Source organism: Doryrhamphus excisus, chromosome 3 (genome assembly GCF_030265055.1).
Source record: "Doryrhamphus excisus isolate RoL2022-K1 chromosome 3, RoL_Dexc_1.0, whole genome shotgun sequence".
NCBI lineage: Eukaryota > Metazoa > Chordata > Actinopteri > Syngnathiformes > Syngnathidae > Doryrhamphus > Doryrhamphus excisus.
The window spans coordinates 13,244,281-13,259,752 of record NC_080468.1 but is presented as its reverse complement, the minus strand read 5'-3'; the positions used below and the strand labels follow the sequence as shown (position 1 = coordinate 13,259,752).

The following is a 15,472-nucleotide window of genomic DNA, read 5'->3' as shown; positions in this document are numbered from 1 at the left end:
CTGCTTTAGCTGAGTGGTGTCATTGAACAATGTATAACATTGTACGCAACATAGTGTGTGATTACAAACTATATTATCATTATATAAATAATCATATATATTTTTTACGTCATAAAAACAAGCAAAATATTCATGCAAACATTTTCAGTCAGTGACATCCAAGGACAGTTGAAATTTTTAAGTCATTAGCATACCACCGGGAAAAAAGTAACTTATAGTATCACTTGGATATTGTGAACATCCAGCAGCAACACGACATTTTGGTATAAGTCAGTGATCTACCTCGAGGAGCGTTTGTTTACGCCACTTTCAACAAGGACAGTTGACATCTTTAAGTCATTAGCATACCACCAAAGCATACTTGGATGTTTTTAAATGGCTTTCATCTCATTTTGCCAGATGATGTTGCGTTGCAGACAGGAAACACTTAAACCTGGTTCTATTTTGTTGTCGGATTGTTGATTTGTGCAGGCGGCCTCTAGCCTTTGCTGTTTTAGACCCCTAAAAAAATGCCTTTCTATTGCAGTAAAAGTCTACTAGTCATGCTTTTAGTGAGTATTACAGTATTTTTGCTGACTTGCCGTCGATTCCATTGACAGGCCGTGACTAAATGCCACACAGCTACTCCTCACCACTGAGCATAACATAAAAAACCGCCTGCAACAACATATAAAAACATAACCACTTGAAGTTGGCTCATTTTAAATTGGAAAAATTCTGCAATCCCTGTATTTTTTCCCCCCCAAAAAAAGAACAATGTAAAAACCCAAGGAATGTGTCTAAATATAACCATATGTTTGGATGCATGTTCCGCAAATAAAACCATCATCTGCTCTGACTCGAGCTGTTACTTTCCACACTCCGCTCCACCCACATCGCCGCCTGTCTCGGACTTGTGTGTGTGTGTGTTCAGCATATCTCTGCCTGCATCGTGTCTGCACTCAAAAAACCATGGAATTGTCTCTTTGTGTTGCAAGTAAGAAACACTGGAGAGAGAAAAAAACTCTTAAAGTGGAGTGTAAGGTCTCTTAAACCAAAACAGATGCCGTCTTCTTTGCCATTTGAGAGAATAATAAGAGAAAAAGTGCTTGTAGTGATGAACGATTGGAGGAGTCACATGTCGGTATAAATGGTGTGGGAGTATTTCAGTTGGGTTTCTGAAGAAGCGACACTTGAGAATAGAAAATATAGAAAAAAACAGTCAAAGTATTGTTTCCTTATCTCTTTTATAACTCCTTATCTCCTCTTTTAGGGACCTCCTGGCCCTCCTGGACCTCCAGGAACCGATGTAAGTATAAAAAAACGGAAGAATCCGTTCGTTTAATCTCATCATATTATCCACAAAACTTAGAGTCTTAGCTGTAATTCCCAATTGAATGTGATACTCTATGTTCCGTCCAAAGGCACACATCCAATTTCCTGAATACCCAAATCCCCCCAGCCTTTCACCTAACAGTCCTCTCAGTAAAATAGCAACATCATGTTTTCCTTTGTACTTTTTTTTATTTTTTTAAATTGTCCTAAGCTGCTCTTTTTGCCATAGAAAAAGTTATATAATGTGATTTAGGAATGTGTTGCCATATGGTAACTCCGCCTCTCTTCTTAGGAATGTGAAATTCTGGATATCATCATGAAGCTCTGCTGTGAGTTTTTTTTTTTTTGCACTAACACACACATATTGTATACTGTGTATGTATATATATTATATATACAAATGCAACCCCATTTTTCTATGCCTTCAGTTAGCTAATCAGGGGCCTGATTAGCCATATGTGCAATCGAACCCCGAGGAATGTTAAGGTTATCCAGACTTTTGGGGTTTTTTTTTTTTCTGTCGGCTTTATTAACTTTGTTCTGATTTGTGTGTTTTTCCATGAATTTCGGAACCAATCACAGCTTGTTGTGGTAAGTTTTAAAAGAATGTTCACAGTCACAGTGGAACCTCCAAGGTCAGAAGCAACACATGTTGTACAATTTCTAGTTCAAACACAATATTGTACAGTAGAGATGCTTAAAATTGGCTTCTTTTTTTTTTTTACCGATATCATGATATCCTGATATTGTCCAGCACTTTAAATACCCATACACAACATCAACAATTCCGATTGTTACCGTTGGGTCCTCCCTACCACTTGGTCAGTGCCAGAGAACATTTATGTTTTTCATCATCAAAAAGTCTTCAATTCCACCCTCGGCCATCTCTGTGTGGAGTTTGCATGTTCTCTCCGTGCATGCGTGGGTTTTCTCCGGGCACTCCGGTTTCCTCCCACATTCCAAAAACATGCTAGGTTAATCATCAAAAAGTCCACGGATCACGTACAAGTATCGCAATATTTCATCTTAGGCGCGTGATTCAAGATGGCAGTGTAAACAAAACCATAACTGAGCAGGCTAATGCAAACCAAGGCAAAAAGGAAAGAAGAAAGAAAAAAAAAAGAAGAAACGAGAAGAACAAAAAAAAAGAAAGAAAAAAAAACATACCCATGTAGTTTAGGTTTTTTTAATATATTTTTTTTGAATATATTTTTGAAATGATAACAACTTTGTCCGAGGAGGTGCCATCTAAAATGGCCGCTACTGAAAGAGTTTAATTTAGAAAAATGTGATAGAATGAGTTAAGGTGTGCTGGTGTGGAATAATGTATATATATATATATATATATATATATATATTTTTTTTTTTTTTTTTTTTAAATGATAACAACTTTGTCCGAGGAGGTGCCATCTAAAATGGCCGCTACTGAAGGAGTTTAATTTCGAAAAATGTGATAGAATGAGTTAAGGTGTGCTGGAGTGGAATAATTTTTTATATGTATATAATTTTTTATAATAATATATATTTATATATATTTTTTCATTTTATTTTTTTATTTTATTTTATTTTTTTTTTATATATTTTTGAAATGATGATAACTTTGTCCGAGGAGGTGCCATCTAAAATGGCCGCTACTGAAGGAGTTTAATTTCGAAAAATGTGATAGAATGAGTTAAGGTATGCTGGAGTGGAATAATTTATATATATATATATATATTTTTTTTTAATAATAATATATATTTATTTATATATTTATATATATATTTTTTATATATATATTTTTGAAATGATAACAACTTTGTCCGAGGAGGTGCCATCTAAAATGGCCGCGACAGAAGGAGTTTAATTTCGAAAAATGTGATATATATATATATATATATATATATATATATATATATATATATATATATATATATATATATATATATTCATTCATTCATTCATTTTCTACCGCTTTTCCTCACGAGGGTCGCGGGGGTGCTGGAGCCTATCCCAGCTGTCTTTGGGCGAGAGGCGGGGTACACCCTGGACTGATGACCAGCCAATCACAGGGCACATATAGACAAACAACCATTCACACTCACATTCATACCTATGGACAATTTGGAGTCACCAATTAACCTAGCATGTTTTTGGAATGTGGGAGGAAACCGGAGTACCCGGAGCAAACCCACGCATGCACGGGGAGAACATGCAAACTCCACACAGAGATGGCCGAGGGTGGAATTGAACCCTGGTCTCCTAGCTGTGAGGTCTGCGCACTAACCACTCAACCACCGTGCAGCCTATATATATATATATATATATATATATATATATATATATATATATTTATTTATTTATTTATTTTTGAATATATTTTTGAAATGATAACAACTTTGTCCGAGGAGGTTCCACTGTCGCTGTATCATTTCTAGCCATGGCTGGAGGCTTTTCGGTGTTCATTTTGTTGTGTGTGTCGTCAGAATGTAAATGTGCAACGCTGGACTTGGCCTTCATCGTAGACAGCTCGGAGAGCATCGGTTCTACCAACTTTGCTCTTGCCAAGGACTTTATCATCACCGTTGTAGACAGGTTGATTAAAGACCAGCAGGTCAAGGTAATGTTGTTTATTTCACTTTCATTACATGCATAATTACTCAGTGGTCGTCTGTTTACATTGGATTGTATCTTCTAACTGCGGTGTTGAGGAAAAAAAAAAAAATGCTTCCTCGGAGATGTGAGGGGAATAACTTCATGAGAAAAAAATCTTCTGGCTCTCATTCGTCTCTCCAGATCCCCTCCGCCCCCTTCCTGTTTAGATGTAATTAGCCAGGAAGGGCGGGGGCAGAAGAAAACATGATGATAGACAAAACAAACAGATAAAACTGTGTTTCTCTCTCTGCAGTTTGCAGGTAATGAGTCCAGAGTGAGTGTTGTGCAGTACAGCGGCTCCAAAGCCCAAGAGGTCGTCCAACTGGGAAGCAACGTTGCTACACTCACGGAGTTTAAACAGTGAGTTGTCATGCAAACATGCACACACTCGGCTTCCATTTTTTTTTACTTTTTCTCATCGTCACAACAACACGGTTGTTTCAGTCACATTTGTGAATGAAATCATAACATTAGAAGTATGGCGTCATAAGTATAGCAATAAACTGTCGTGGTTTCGCTATATAAAAACCCTCAAGGTCAACCACAAGTCTCTGGTTGACCTCCGGTTTGTTCAGGTTTCAAAACAATTTTCTCTCAGCAAACAGAGATTCTGGATTCATTTGGTTTTGACTTGACTTTGATGACAATAAAGCACATTAACATGAAATAACAAAAAATAAATAAATAAAATGAGTGCATTTTGGTAGTTACTGTGATACTGCCATGCTTACTTTGCACTGAACAGGAAGTCACGGTGTAACAAGACAGTAGTGATGTCGTGTCACGGTGCCTGGCGATAACAAGGAAGTTGACAGTACTACGACACGATTTTTTCATAAAAATGACCAAATTTAATGTCAACATCAGCAATCCACCATATTCTATACATTTAGTCGCGACCCACTTTTACTGTAGGCATTTTTATTTTCTTTTTAAAAATAATTTTTTACTGTTTTTTATTCATTTTTATTTTAATAAATTGTTTTTGTACACTATTTATTGATTTTTTTTTATTACAAATAAGAATTTAATAATAAAAAGTAATAATTATAAATAAATTTTATTATTCTTTACACTTTGATTTAAGTAATTTTATTTATTTTTGTATTTGGTTTACACTTATTTGTCATTTACATTTAAATGTCTTTATTATTATTATTTTGGAACTTTTCTTTATTTTTCATATATTTAAAATTATTTTTTACGCTTATTTTGGTCAGTTTTATTTTTTAATAAAAAAAATTAAACACTTCTGTTTGAATAATTTTATTTTAATGTAAAAATATATCTTTTTAAGCCATTTTAATCTAAATATATGTCATTATTTTTGACACTTTTACTAAGTTATTTTGATTTTTATTTATTTTTCATTATTTGTGAAATTTGTGAAAGCCGTTTTTATTTGAGTTTAAAATTATTTTTATCACCTTTATTTAAGTTGTGTTTATTTTGATTTATTTTTAATTTTGTTGAATTTGTTTATATATTTAATTATATATATTTTTAAATCACCAATATCATGGCATAATTACATGTCCTAAGTGCAATTTAGAGGAATGGAATTTATGCGTGTGTGTGTGTGTGTGTGTGTAGGGCTGTGAAAGATCTGCGCTGGTTGGCCGAGGCCACTTACACCGGCGAGGCTCTTAACTTCGCTCTGGACAACACTATCAAGCTCATGAGGCAGGAGAACCGAGTCGTTCTCGTTCTCACCGACGGACGCTCCGACATTCTCAGGGACAGAGTTCCTCTCAACGTTCTCTGTGGTAAAAACATCCGGGTGAGCTGCACACACTGAGGTTACACCCGTGGTAATCTCACGTGACATCAAGGCCTAACAACTTCTCTGGCGGTCTCCAGGTGGGAGGTTTGGGCGTGAAGGACTACTCGGGCCGTCAGCCCAACCAGGAGCAGCTCGGAGATCTGGTGTGCCAAAGTGATCCCAAGCCGGGATTTTCCTTTGTCCTGGACAACTTTGCTGAGCTCCTGGATGACACCTTCCTGCAGAACCTCACAGCCAAAATCTGCCAAGGTGCCAGAACCAGATGACACACCAATGCTGTGCTTTGCAAGTGAAAGTAAACTGACATCAAATATGTTGTTCTCACGTCCAGATAAGAAGTGCCCAGACTACAAGTGCCCAAGTAAGTCTGTTTTTTTTTTTTTTACATACAGCACTGTATCGATATTTAAACATATTCATGTTGATTGGTTATAATCTAGTTGTCTGATTTGTGGTAAACAAGGAGGATATTCAACGAAACCCCTTTGGGCTGTCAGCTGTGAAGTATGAGGTGTAAGGGGAAGGCCATGTAGCTTGGGAGTAAAATCCTAGTATTTTTTTGCTGAAGCATCCCTCGTTTATAGCAGTTAATGGAGTATTTTCCGACAATACATTTTTTGACAGTATTAGAGCCATTTAGACACAAAATAACACGCCTCTAATCACCTTATTCGTTGTTGACATCACATTGTGCAACCTTATTCTGCAGGGGATCGAGGGCGGAGCTAACCAGTTAGCCTCAAATTTATTTCATCTAAACTTATGACGCCAAAAACGTACCACTTCCACACTGAATGGGAGGGGAACTTCATGATATGATGATAGACTGGAAAAAAAGAGTAGAGTAGTGAAGAGTAGTTACTGAGGAACTAACAAGAACTAATGAGGAGCTAATGACTAAAGCACTGACATTTAGAGTGGTTACTGAGGAACCACATAAAACACATATTTAGAGTGATTACCAAGGAACTAACAAGGAGATAATGACTAAAGCACATACATTTAGAGTGGTTACTGAGGAACTAATGAAGAACTAATGAGGAGCTAATTACGAAAGTCCATACATTTAGAGTGGTTACTTAGGAGCTAATGACTAAAGCATATACATTTAGAGTGGTTACTGAGAAGCTAATGACTAAAGCACATACATTTAGAGTGGTTACTGACGAACCGCATAAAACACATATATTTGGTTACCGAGGAGGTAATGGCTAAAGCACATAAATGTTGAGTGGTAACTGGTGAACCACATAAAAGCACATGCATTTAGAGTGGTTACTGAAGAACCACATAGAACACGTACATTTAGAGTGGTTACTGAGAACTAATGAGGAGCTAACTACTAAAGTCCATACTTTTAGAGTGGTTACTGAGGAGCTAATGACTAAAGCACATACATTTAGAGTGGTTGCTGAGGAACCACATAAAACGCACATAGTTAGAGTGGTTACCGAGGGGGTAATGGCTAAAGCACATAAATGTTGAGTGGTAACTGGTGAACCACATAAAAGCACATACATTTAGAGTGGTTACTGAGAACTAATGAAGAACTAATGAGGAGCTAATTACGAAAGTCCTTATATTTAGAGTGGTTACTGAGGAGCTAATGACTAAAGCACATACATTTAGAGTGGTTACTGAGGAACCACATAGAACACATACATTTAGAGTGGTTACTGAGAACTAATGACGAACTCATGAGGAGTGGTTACTGAGGAGATAATGGCTAAAGCACATAAATGTTGAGTGGTAACTGGTGAACCACATAAAAGCACATACATTTGAGTGGTTACTGAGGAACCACATAGAACATGTACATTTAGAGTGGTTACTGAGGAACTCATGAAGAACTAATGAGGCGCTAACTACTAAAGTCCATATATTTAGAGTGGTTACTGAGGAGCTAATGACTAGAGCACATACATTTAGAGTGGTTACTGAGGAACCACATAAAACACATATTTAGAGTGGTTACCGAGGAGCTAATGACTAAGGCACATACATTTAGAGTGGTTACTGAGAACTAATGAAGAACTAATGAGGAGCTAATGACTAAAACACATAAATTTAGAGTGGTTACTGAGGAACTAATGAGTAGTAGTCAGGGGTTCCCCATGCATGATTCCTCAGTAACTCCTGTCATTTAGTCTAGCTTATGATAAAGTGTTAGCATGCGTTATTCCTCCTTGCCTGGACTATTGAGTTGATTGAGCTGATGATGGTGTGTTGCAGTCTCCTTCACTCAGAATAATGACATCCTGGTGATGATGGACAGCTCAGCTAGCGTGGGCCAGAAGAACTTTGACTTAAGTAAGACCTTCGTGCAACGCTTGGCTGAGCGCTTCCTCAACGCGGAGCGGCAGAGAGGCGCCAACGTGCGAGTGGCGCTGGGCCAGTACAGCCGCAGCCCCCGCATGGAGCAAGCCCTGACGACCAACATGACCCTGTTGTCGTATTACATCAACGAGATGGCGTTCCAAAACGACGGCACCAACGTGCTGGAGGCCATGGACTTTGCCATCAAGAACCTCCCGAGCCGCGGGGACGCAGCAGGAAACAAGAGGAAGGTGGTGTTGTTCTCCGACGGCAGGTCTCAAGCCGTCACCAAAGCCGTTCTGGAAAAACGCGTCCGCGAGCTGGCGGACGCCGGATTGGAGCTCTTTGTCATCGCGGTGGGCAGCCAGGTCAACGAGGTCAACCTGCGTATACTGGTGAGCAGGGGGCAACGCGACAACATCAACTACGCCCAACGCCACCTGTTCCGTGTGGCAGACTACCCCTCGCTGCTCCGCGGGGTCTTCCACCAAACCGTCTCCAGGAGGGTTTCCATGCCCTGAAGGACTGGAACAACTCTTTAGATTTTTAGTCCCATTATGAATAGTCACTCATTTACCATACACTGTTTTTTTAAGAAGTCTCACAACAAAGCAGAAATCGATTTTTTTTTTTTTACAGACCACCAAGACCCCGTGGGGGGGTCAGCTCATTAGACCGTAACGGTGGATGATAACCTAAACCATGTTTGGATTGTAAACCAAGGAAAATTGCTGCCTTTGAGATCTTAATCAGGATAAAGTTCTCCCAAGTGGCAAAAGATTGGCTATGTTCCATTTGTAACCCGACTAGTCTGCCCCGCACATGCCCGAGGATCGCACAGATGAGAGTAGCCGATGAGCGAAGAGTCCAAGCTGGGATTGAACCGGTCTCCGCTGATTAGAGTAGAGGAGCGCTAGCCATCGAGATAAAAGCCCAAGCAGACAACTCATTCTCTGGCTTTTATGTGACGAGCTAAACAGCTGAGCTGTCAACCTGTTGTCCAGCGCGGCTCTAGAATCATCTGTGGAACCTGGTTTGTCCACGGGTATGTTTGTTGCTAAAAGCCCAAAAACGCAGCTCATCATCCGGCGTCTAGCCAATGAGATAAAAACCTGACTTGTGAACCGGCTTTATTTTCATCTGTGGACCCTGATTATGTCTACTGGCACGCTAGCAGCGCTAGCCATTGAGCTAAAACCCCAACAAGGCAGTCATCATCCAGATTTTAGCCAACGAGATAAAAATCTGAGTTGTCAACCTGTTGTCCAGCACGGCTCTATTCTCATCTGCGGACCCTGGTTATGTTTATGGGTATGTTTGCAGCGCTAGCCATTGAGCTAAAAGCCCAAAAACGCAGCTCATCATCCGGCTTCTAGCCAACAAGATAAAAACCTCACTTGTGAACCTGTTGTCCAGCGCAGCTCTATTCTCATCTGTGGACCCTGGTTATGTCCACGGGCATGTTTGCAGCGCTAGCCAATGAGCTAAAAACCCAAAAAGGCAGTCATCATCCGGATTTTAGCCAACAAGATAAAAACCTGAGTTGTCAACCTGTTGTCCAGCACGGCTCTATTCTCATCTGTGGACACTGGTTATGTCTATCGGCATGCTAGCGGCGCTAGCCATTGAGCTAAAAGCCCAAAAAGGCAGTCATCATCCGGATTTTAGGCAACGAGATAAAAACCTAACTTGTGAACCTGTTGTCCAGCGCGGCTCTATTATCATCCGTGGACCCGGGTTATGTCTCCGGGCTTGCTAGCAGCGCTAGCCAATGAGCTAAAAGCCCAAAAAGGTGGTCATAATTTGGGTTTTAGCCAACGAGATAAAAATCTGAGTTGTCAACCTGTTGTCCAGCTGGCTCTATTCTCATCTGTGGACCCTGGTTATGTCCACGGGCGTGCTAGCAGCGCTAGCCAATGAGCTAAAAACCCCAAAAGGTGGTCATAATTCGGGTTTTAGCCAACGAGATAAAAACCTGAGTTGTCAACCTGTTGTCCAACGTGGCTCGATTTTCATCTGTTGACCCTGGTTATGTTTACGGGCATGCTAGCAGTGCTAGCCATTGAGCTAAAAGCCCGAAAATCATCCAGCTTTTAGCCAATAGGTTAAAAACCTGAGTTATCAGCTTGTTGTGTGTGCACCTTTTAGCTAATATGCTAAAACCCCGAGCCTCCAGTATGCTGTGCGGGTAATTCTTAAAGAGCTCGATGGCTAGCGCTACTCTGCTCTCATTTGTGGACACAATCCCGGGGGGTCAGACTAGTTGGGGTCACAATTTTATAGACAGAATTTGTATTAAAATGATTATGAATTTGATCACCCTTTAAAAAAACTCCCTTCAACTGTAGATTAAGAGATATTCCTAAAATGAAAAATGACTTTAAAGTCTGTATTAAATTACCAAAGTGAGAAGTATGTGACATCATGTGACCTCTTAAATCCCATCAGCACCTCACCTGTTACTAATGAGAGCAGCTGGGCGCCACATGTGCCATCATACCTACGTACGTACGTATGTATATGTGTGTGTGTGTGCCAAGATTTCCATGAGTGCAGAGGTGCCTTCGATACACTCCTGGAGTGATTGTTAGGATGACAGAGCGACACAAACCTGCTGTATAATTTCTGCGCGGCTTGAGAAGACTCTGTCAAACACACACACACATAAACACTCCTTCGTATTTCATTAGTGAGTTAGGAAAACATCTGTCATCATGGTTGAAGGCTGGAAAAGAACCGAGCAGGATTCCTCTCAGAAAGCCACCCACTTCGTAAAAGCCATCCAGGAATAATTACCAAAAAAAAAAAAAATGGTGGCTGTGCAGTCGTCCTTACCTGTGGTGCTATTAGTCCAAGTGTGGCAGCCTTTAGTCATGTAAAGAAGGAATGTTGAAAGTGATTCTTCAATAAAGGTTGCTACACTAAAATGTCTTTTCTCACACTTATTTAGTATTTTAGTAGCTTTTTTTGCAGCATGTTGCTGGTTTTTTATTGGCTTGCAGCACATTCTAAATTTTTTTTTTTTTTAGAAAAAACATTTTTTTAGAAATATAATCTAACAAGAAAACAACAATGGAAAAATCAGCAGTATTAAGTCAAAATATTACAAGAAAAAAGTTGCACTCTAATGAGGAAAAAGTCGTAATTATTCGTGAATAACATCATAATATCATGAGGAAAAAAACGTTGTTGTAGTCACACAATGTTGAAATATTTTTTAAAAAAATACTTCATTTAGAAGATGATTTAATTGAGTTTTTTGGGAGTGTAATTTTATGCTGAAGTCAAAATATTTTAAAAAAGCGCCACAATATTACAAGAATAAACTTGTAATATTGAAATATTTAATAAAAAAATCTGTTTTTTAATTGAAATATTTTGAAAATTCAAAACAAACATGTTAAAGTCAAAATATTCAAAAATACTAAACTTACCACTTCCACATGGAATGGGAGGAGAACTTCATGTTCGACATGGTAGAATGAAAAGAACTTACCACTTCCACATGGAATGGGAGGAGAACATCATGTCTAACACAATACAGTTACGATACAGTAAAAAAAAACGTACCACTTCCACACGGAATAGGAGGAGAACTTTCTGTGTGACACGATACAGTGAAGAAAATATACCACTTCCACATGAAATGGGAGGAGAACATCATGTGTAACACAATACAGTTACGATACAATAAAAAAACATACCACTTCCACACGGAATAGAACTTCCTGTGTGACACGATACAGTGAAAAAACACTTACCACTTCCACACGGAATGGAAGGAGAACATCATGTGTAACACAATACAGTTACGATACAGTAAAAAAAATTACCACTTCCACACGGAAAAGTAGGAAAACTTGTGTGCGACATGATACAGTAAAAAAACTTACCACTTCCACACGGAATGGGAGGAGAACATCATTTTTAACACAATACAGTTACGATACAGTAAAAAAAAACAGACCACTTCCACACAGAATAGGAGGAGAACTTTCTGTGTGACATGACACAGTGAAAAAAACTTACCACTTCCACACGGAATGGGAGGAGAACATCATGTGTAACACAATACAGTTACGATACAGTAAAAAAAACATACCACTTCCACACAGAATAGGAGGAAAACTTCCTGTGTGGCATGATACAGTGAAAAAAACTTACCACTTCCACATGAAATGGGAGGAGAACTTTCATGCTGGTGTAAAGATAATACTACATAGATATCACTTGTATTTCCATATGCTTTGACTAACAATAGTTGACCACAAAATAGCAATACTTTCTGCCACTGAAGAGTATTCATAACTGCTTGTGTCAGCGTTTTTTTTTTCACTAAATGATTTATTTTCAAGAGAAATTCCAACCTTTAAAAATGCGTACTTTTGGTTTTGTAGTCTCCTCTAAACAGATGTGCGGGCCAACACCTGTCCGTTCAGCGACACCTCGACTCAACACCACCTTCATGTCCTCCATAATTAACCTTTGACCTCCTTGGTTAGGACTCAAAGACTATTAGTTTGCCTTTTGAGGGACAGATGCAAGACTTACCTTACTGCTTCCCACAGAATTGGAGGAGAACTTCATGCCCGACATGATAAAATGAAAAAAACTTACCGCTTCCTCAAGGAATGGGAGAAGAAGATTATGTCCATCACGATGGAGAAAAAGAAGTACCACGATCACAAGGAATGGGAGGAGAACTTCATGTCTGACACAACAGAGTGAAAAAAAAACTTACCACTTCCACATGGAATAAGAGGAGAACTTTATGTCCGGCATGATAGAATGGGGAAAAAAATTACCACTTCCACATGGAATGGGAGGAGAACTTCATGTGTGACACAATTCAGTTACGATACAGTAAAAAACAAACCTTACCACTTCCACACGGAATGGGAGGAGAACTTCATGCCCGACATGGTAAAATGAAAAAAAACTTACCACTTCCACAAGGAATGGGAGAAGAAGATCATGTCCGACATGTTAGAAAAAAAGAAGTACCACTTCCACATGGAATGGGAGGAGAACTTTATGTCTGATACAATAGAGTGAAAAAATTACCACTTCCACATGGAATGAGAGGAGAACTTTATATCCGGCATGATAGAATGGAAAAAAAATTACCACTTCCACATGGAATGGGAGGTGAACTTCATGTGTAACACAATTCAGTTATGATACAGTAAAAAAAAACCTTACCACTTCCACATGGAATGGGAGGACAACTTAATGTCTGACACAACAGAATAAAAAAAACATACCACTTCCACATGGAATGAGAGGAGAACTTCATGTCTGACATGATAGACTGAAAAACTTACCACTTCCACACAGAATGGGAGGATAACTTAATGTCTGACACAACAGAATGAAAAAAACTTACCACTTCCACATGGAATGAGAGGAGAACTTCATGTCCGACATGACAGACTGAAAAAAAACTTACCACTTCCACACGGAATGAGAGGAGAACTTCATGTTTAACACAATACAGTTATGATACAGTAAAAAAAAACCTTACCACTTCTACACAGAATGGGAGGAGAACACCATGCCCGACATGTTAGAGAAAAGGTAGTACCACTTCTTCATGGAATGGGAGGAGAACTTCATGTTTAACACAATACAGTTACGATACAGTAAAAAAAAACGCTTACCACTTCCACATGGAATGGGAGGAGAACTTCATGTGTAACACAATTTAGTTACGATACAGTAAAAAAAAACGCTTACCACTTCCACATGGAATGGGAGAAGAAGATTATGCCCGACACTTATTTACATATATTCTTGTTCTCTCAAGCGCGACGTATGTTTGATGTTAAAAGTTAAAAGTTCACACTGATACCGACGTACAATTCCAGCGGAAGTGAAGGTGACACTCGTCGGTGATGTTTTCTGTGCGTCTCTGTGTTTGCATATGAGAAACCGTTCCTTTGAAATTTGTCTTGGCCCACAGAGATGTTTCCTGAGACTTCACTTCCTCCTGTTTTCTAAGTCCTGCACGGAGGCCTTTTTGGGGATGGCTCTCAGACCTCAGCAAGACCGAGCTTTCAGAGCGACTGACATAAGTTGAACACATGGGACCTGCGCACGGAGCGTGTGCACGACGAGATAACGACTCTCAGCTGCTTTTCCTCAGCAGAAAGCACATCTGGAGAACATGAGATCAGAGATTCCGAACAGAAACAAGGTAAAGGGGAGTATATGGTGGATTATCACAAGTTTACAACTAAATCTCAGTTTTTTACACACAGGAGACACTCTGGAAAACATCTCAGCATCTCCAAGGTGAAGGTTTTGTCTCATTCTGTGCACAGACGTGATGTTCTATGGAATTGAGTGATTCTGGAGATGTTTATGATTCTGGGACAGATTATACAGAAATCCCCCTGAACTGAAAAGCCTTCTTGATGCATATGAAAGAAATTTAAGAAAAAAAACGTAAAAACTGAGAGAGCATTTGTGAGAACGAGCGAGGGAGGCTGGTTTACTCTTATTTGGGAGGGAGGGCCATTCCTTTTTTATGAGTCACGGTTTTAAGAGAGACCAGAACACCCCCCCACCCCCTTCCACCGCTTTATTCCTCCGTCCCAAGCACATCCACTCCCCTCTTCTTCGCTTTTTAAGGGAAAACTTTTCCACGGGCTGAGACAGAGGGGAGATTGAGTGGTGACCAGCTGGCCTCCTCATCCTTTCTCCTCCTCGGTTGCCATATCTGTCAATGAGGGCGTTACAAGGTTCTTTCTGTAAAAACGATGTCGAGCTGTTTTTTTTTGGTGTGGTTATCGCTGTAGCTGAGTTTTCTGTCAAAATGAGAAAACTCAAACGTATCACTGACAGCTTATAACACTTATGTCCATCTTCTCATTTCACAGCTATTATTATGCCTATCTGGCAACAAAAGTGAGCACCAAGATAATTGTGTCTTCTGCCTACAGGCTAGCATGGTGGTGGTGATAGCTTCATCATCTGGGGCTGCATGAGTGCTTCTGCGACATTGTGGAGGCACAACAGAGTACAGTTACCCCCCCCCCCCCCCCAAGAGGGTAAAGGTGATATGGTGGACCCACCCTGAACCCATTTTGAGAACTCGAGGTGTCTAACAACCACCAGATCCATGATGTCATCATAAAGATTCCAGTAACAACCTCTGACGCTCTGGTGAATTCCATATCCAAGAACAATGGTTCTCAGTTCTCACACTTCTGACTTTTAGACAATTTTCCTCAGACGATGAATCATAAATTTAGTGAGTATTGTCCTTTGAGGAGATATAAAAACATGCAGCTGAGATATGAAGGAGTGTGCTACTATAAACATGAGGTAGATCTGATCATTTGTTGAATGGAATTCAGTATCATAAGAGAAAAATATTCAAAACAACTCACAGTTCTACTAATCCTGATCCTTATCCTGATC

General features: G+C 39.5%; 1 protein-coding gene across 1 annotated transcript in view; it reads left to right on the top strand.

The window, feature by feature from the left end:
• The window catches only part of col6a1 (collagen, type VI, alpha 1), a 36,327-nt gene extending 25,373 nt beyond the window's left edge, over nucleotides 1-10,954 (top strand). Inside the window, exons 27-35 of the mRNA XM_058067539.1 lie at nucleotides 1,253-1,288; nucleotides 1,607-1,643; nucleotides 1,897-1,905; nucleotides 3,780-3,913; nucleotides 4,202-4,308; nucleotides 5,542-5,728; nucleotides 5,809-5,980; nucleotides 6,063-6,092; nucleotides 7,964-10,954. Coding sequence (XP_057923522.1) covers nucleotides 1,253-1,288; nucleotides 1,607-1,643; nucleotides 1,897-1,905; nucleotides 3,780-3,913; nucleotides 4,202-4,308; nucleotides 5,542-5,728; nucleotides 5,809-5,980; nucleotides 6,063-6,092; nucleotides 7,964-8,568 — 1,317 coding nt within the window. The 3' untranslated portion in view covers nucleotides 8,569-10,954. The remainder of the gene's footprint in view (nucleotides 1-1,252; nucleotides 1,289-1,606; nucleotides 1,644-1,896; nucleotides 1,906-3,779; nucleotides 3,914-4,201; nucleotides 4,309-5,541; nucleotides 5,729-5,808; nucleotides 5,981-6,062; nucleotides 6,093-7,963) is intronic.
• The last annotated feature ends 4,518 nt before the right edge of the window (nucleotides 10,955-15,472 follow it).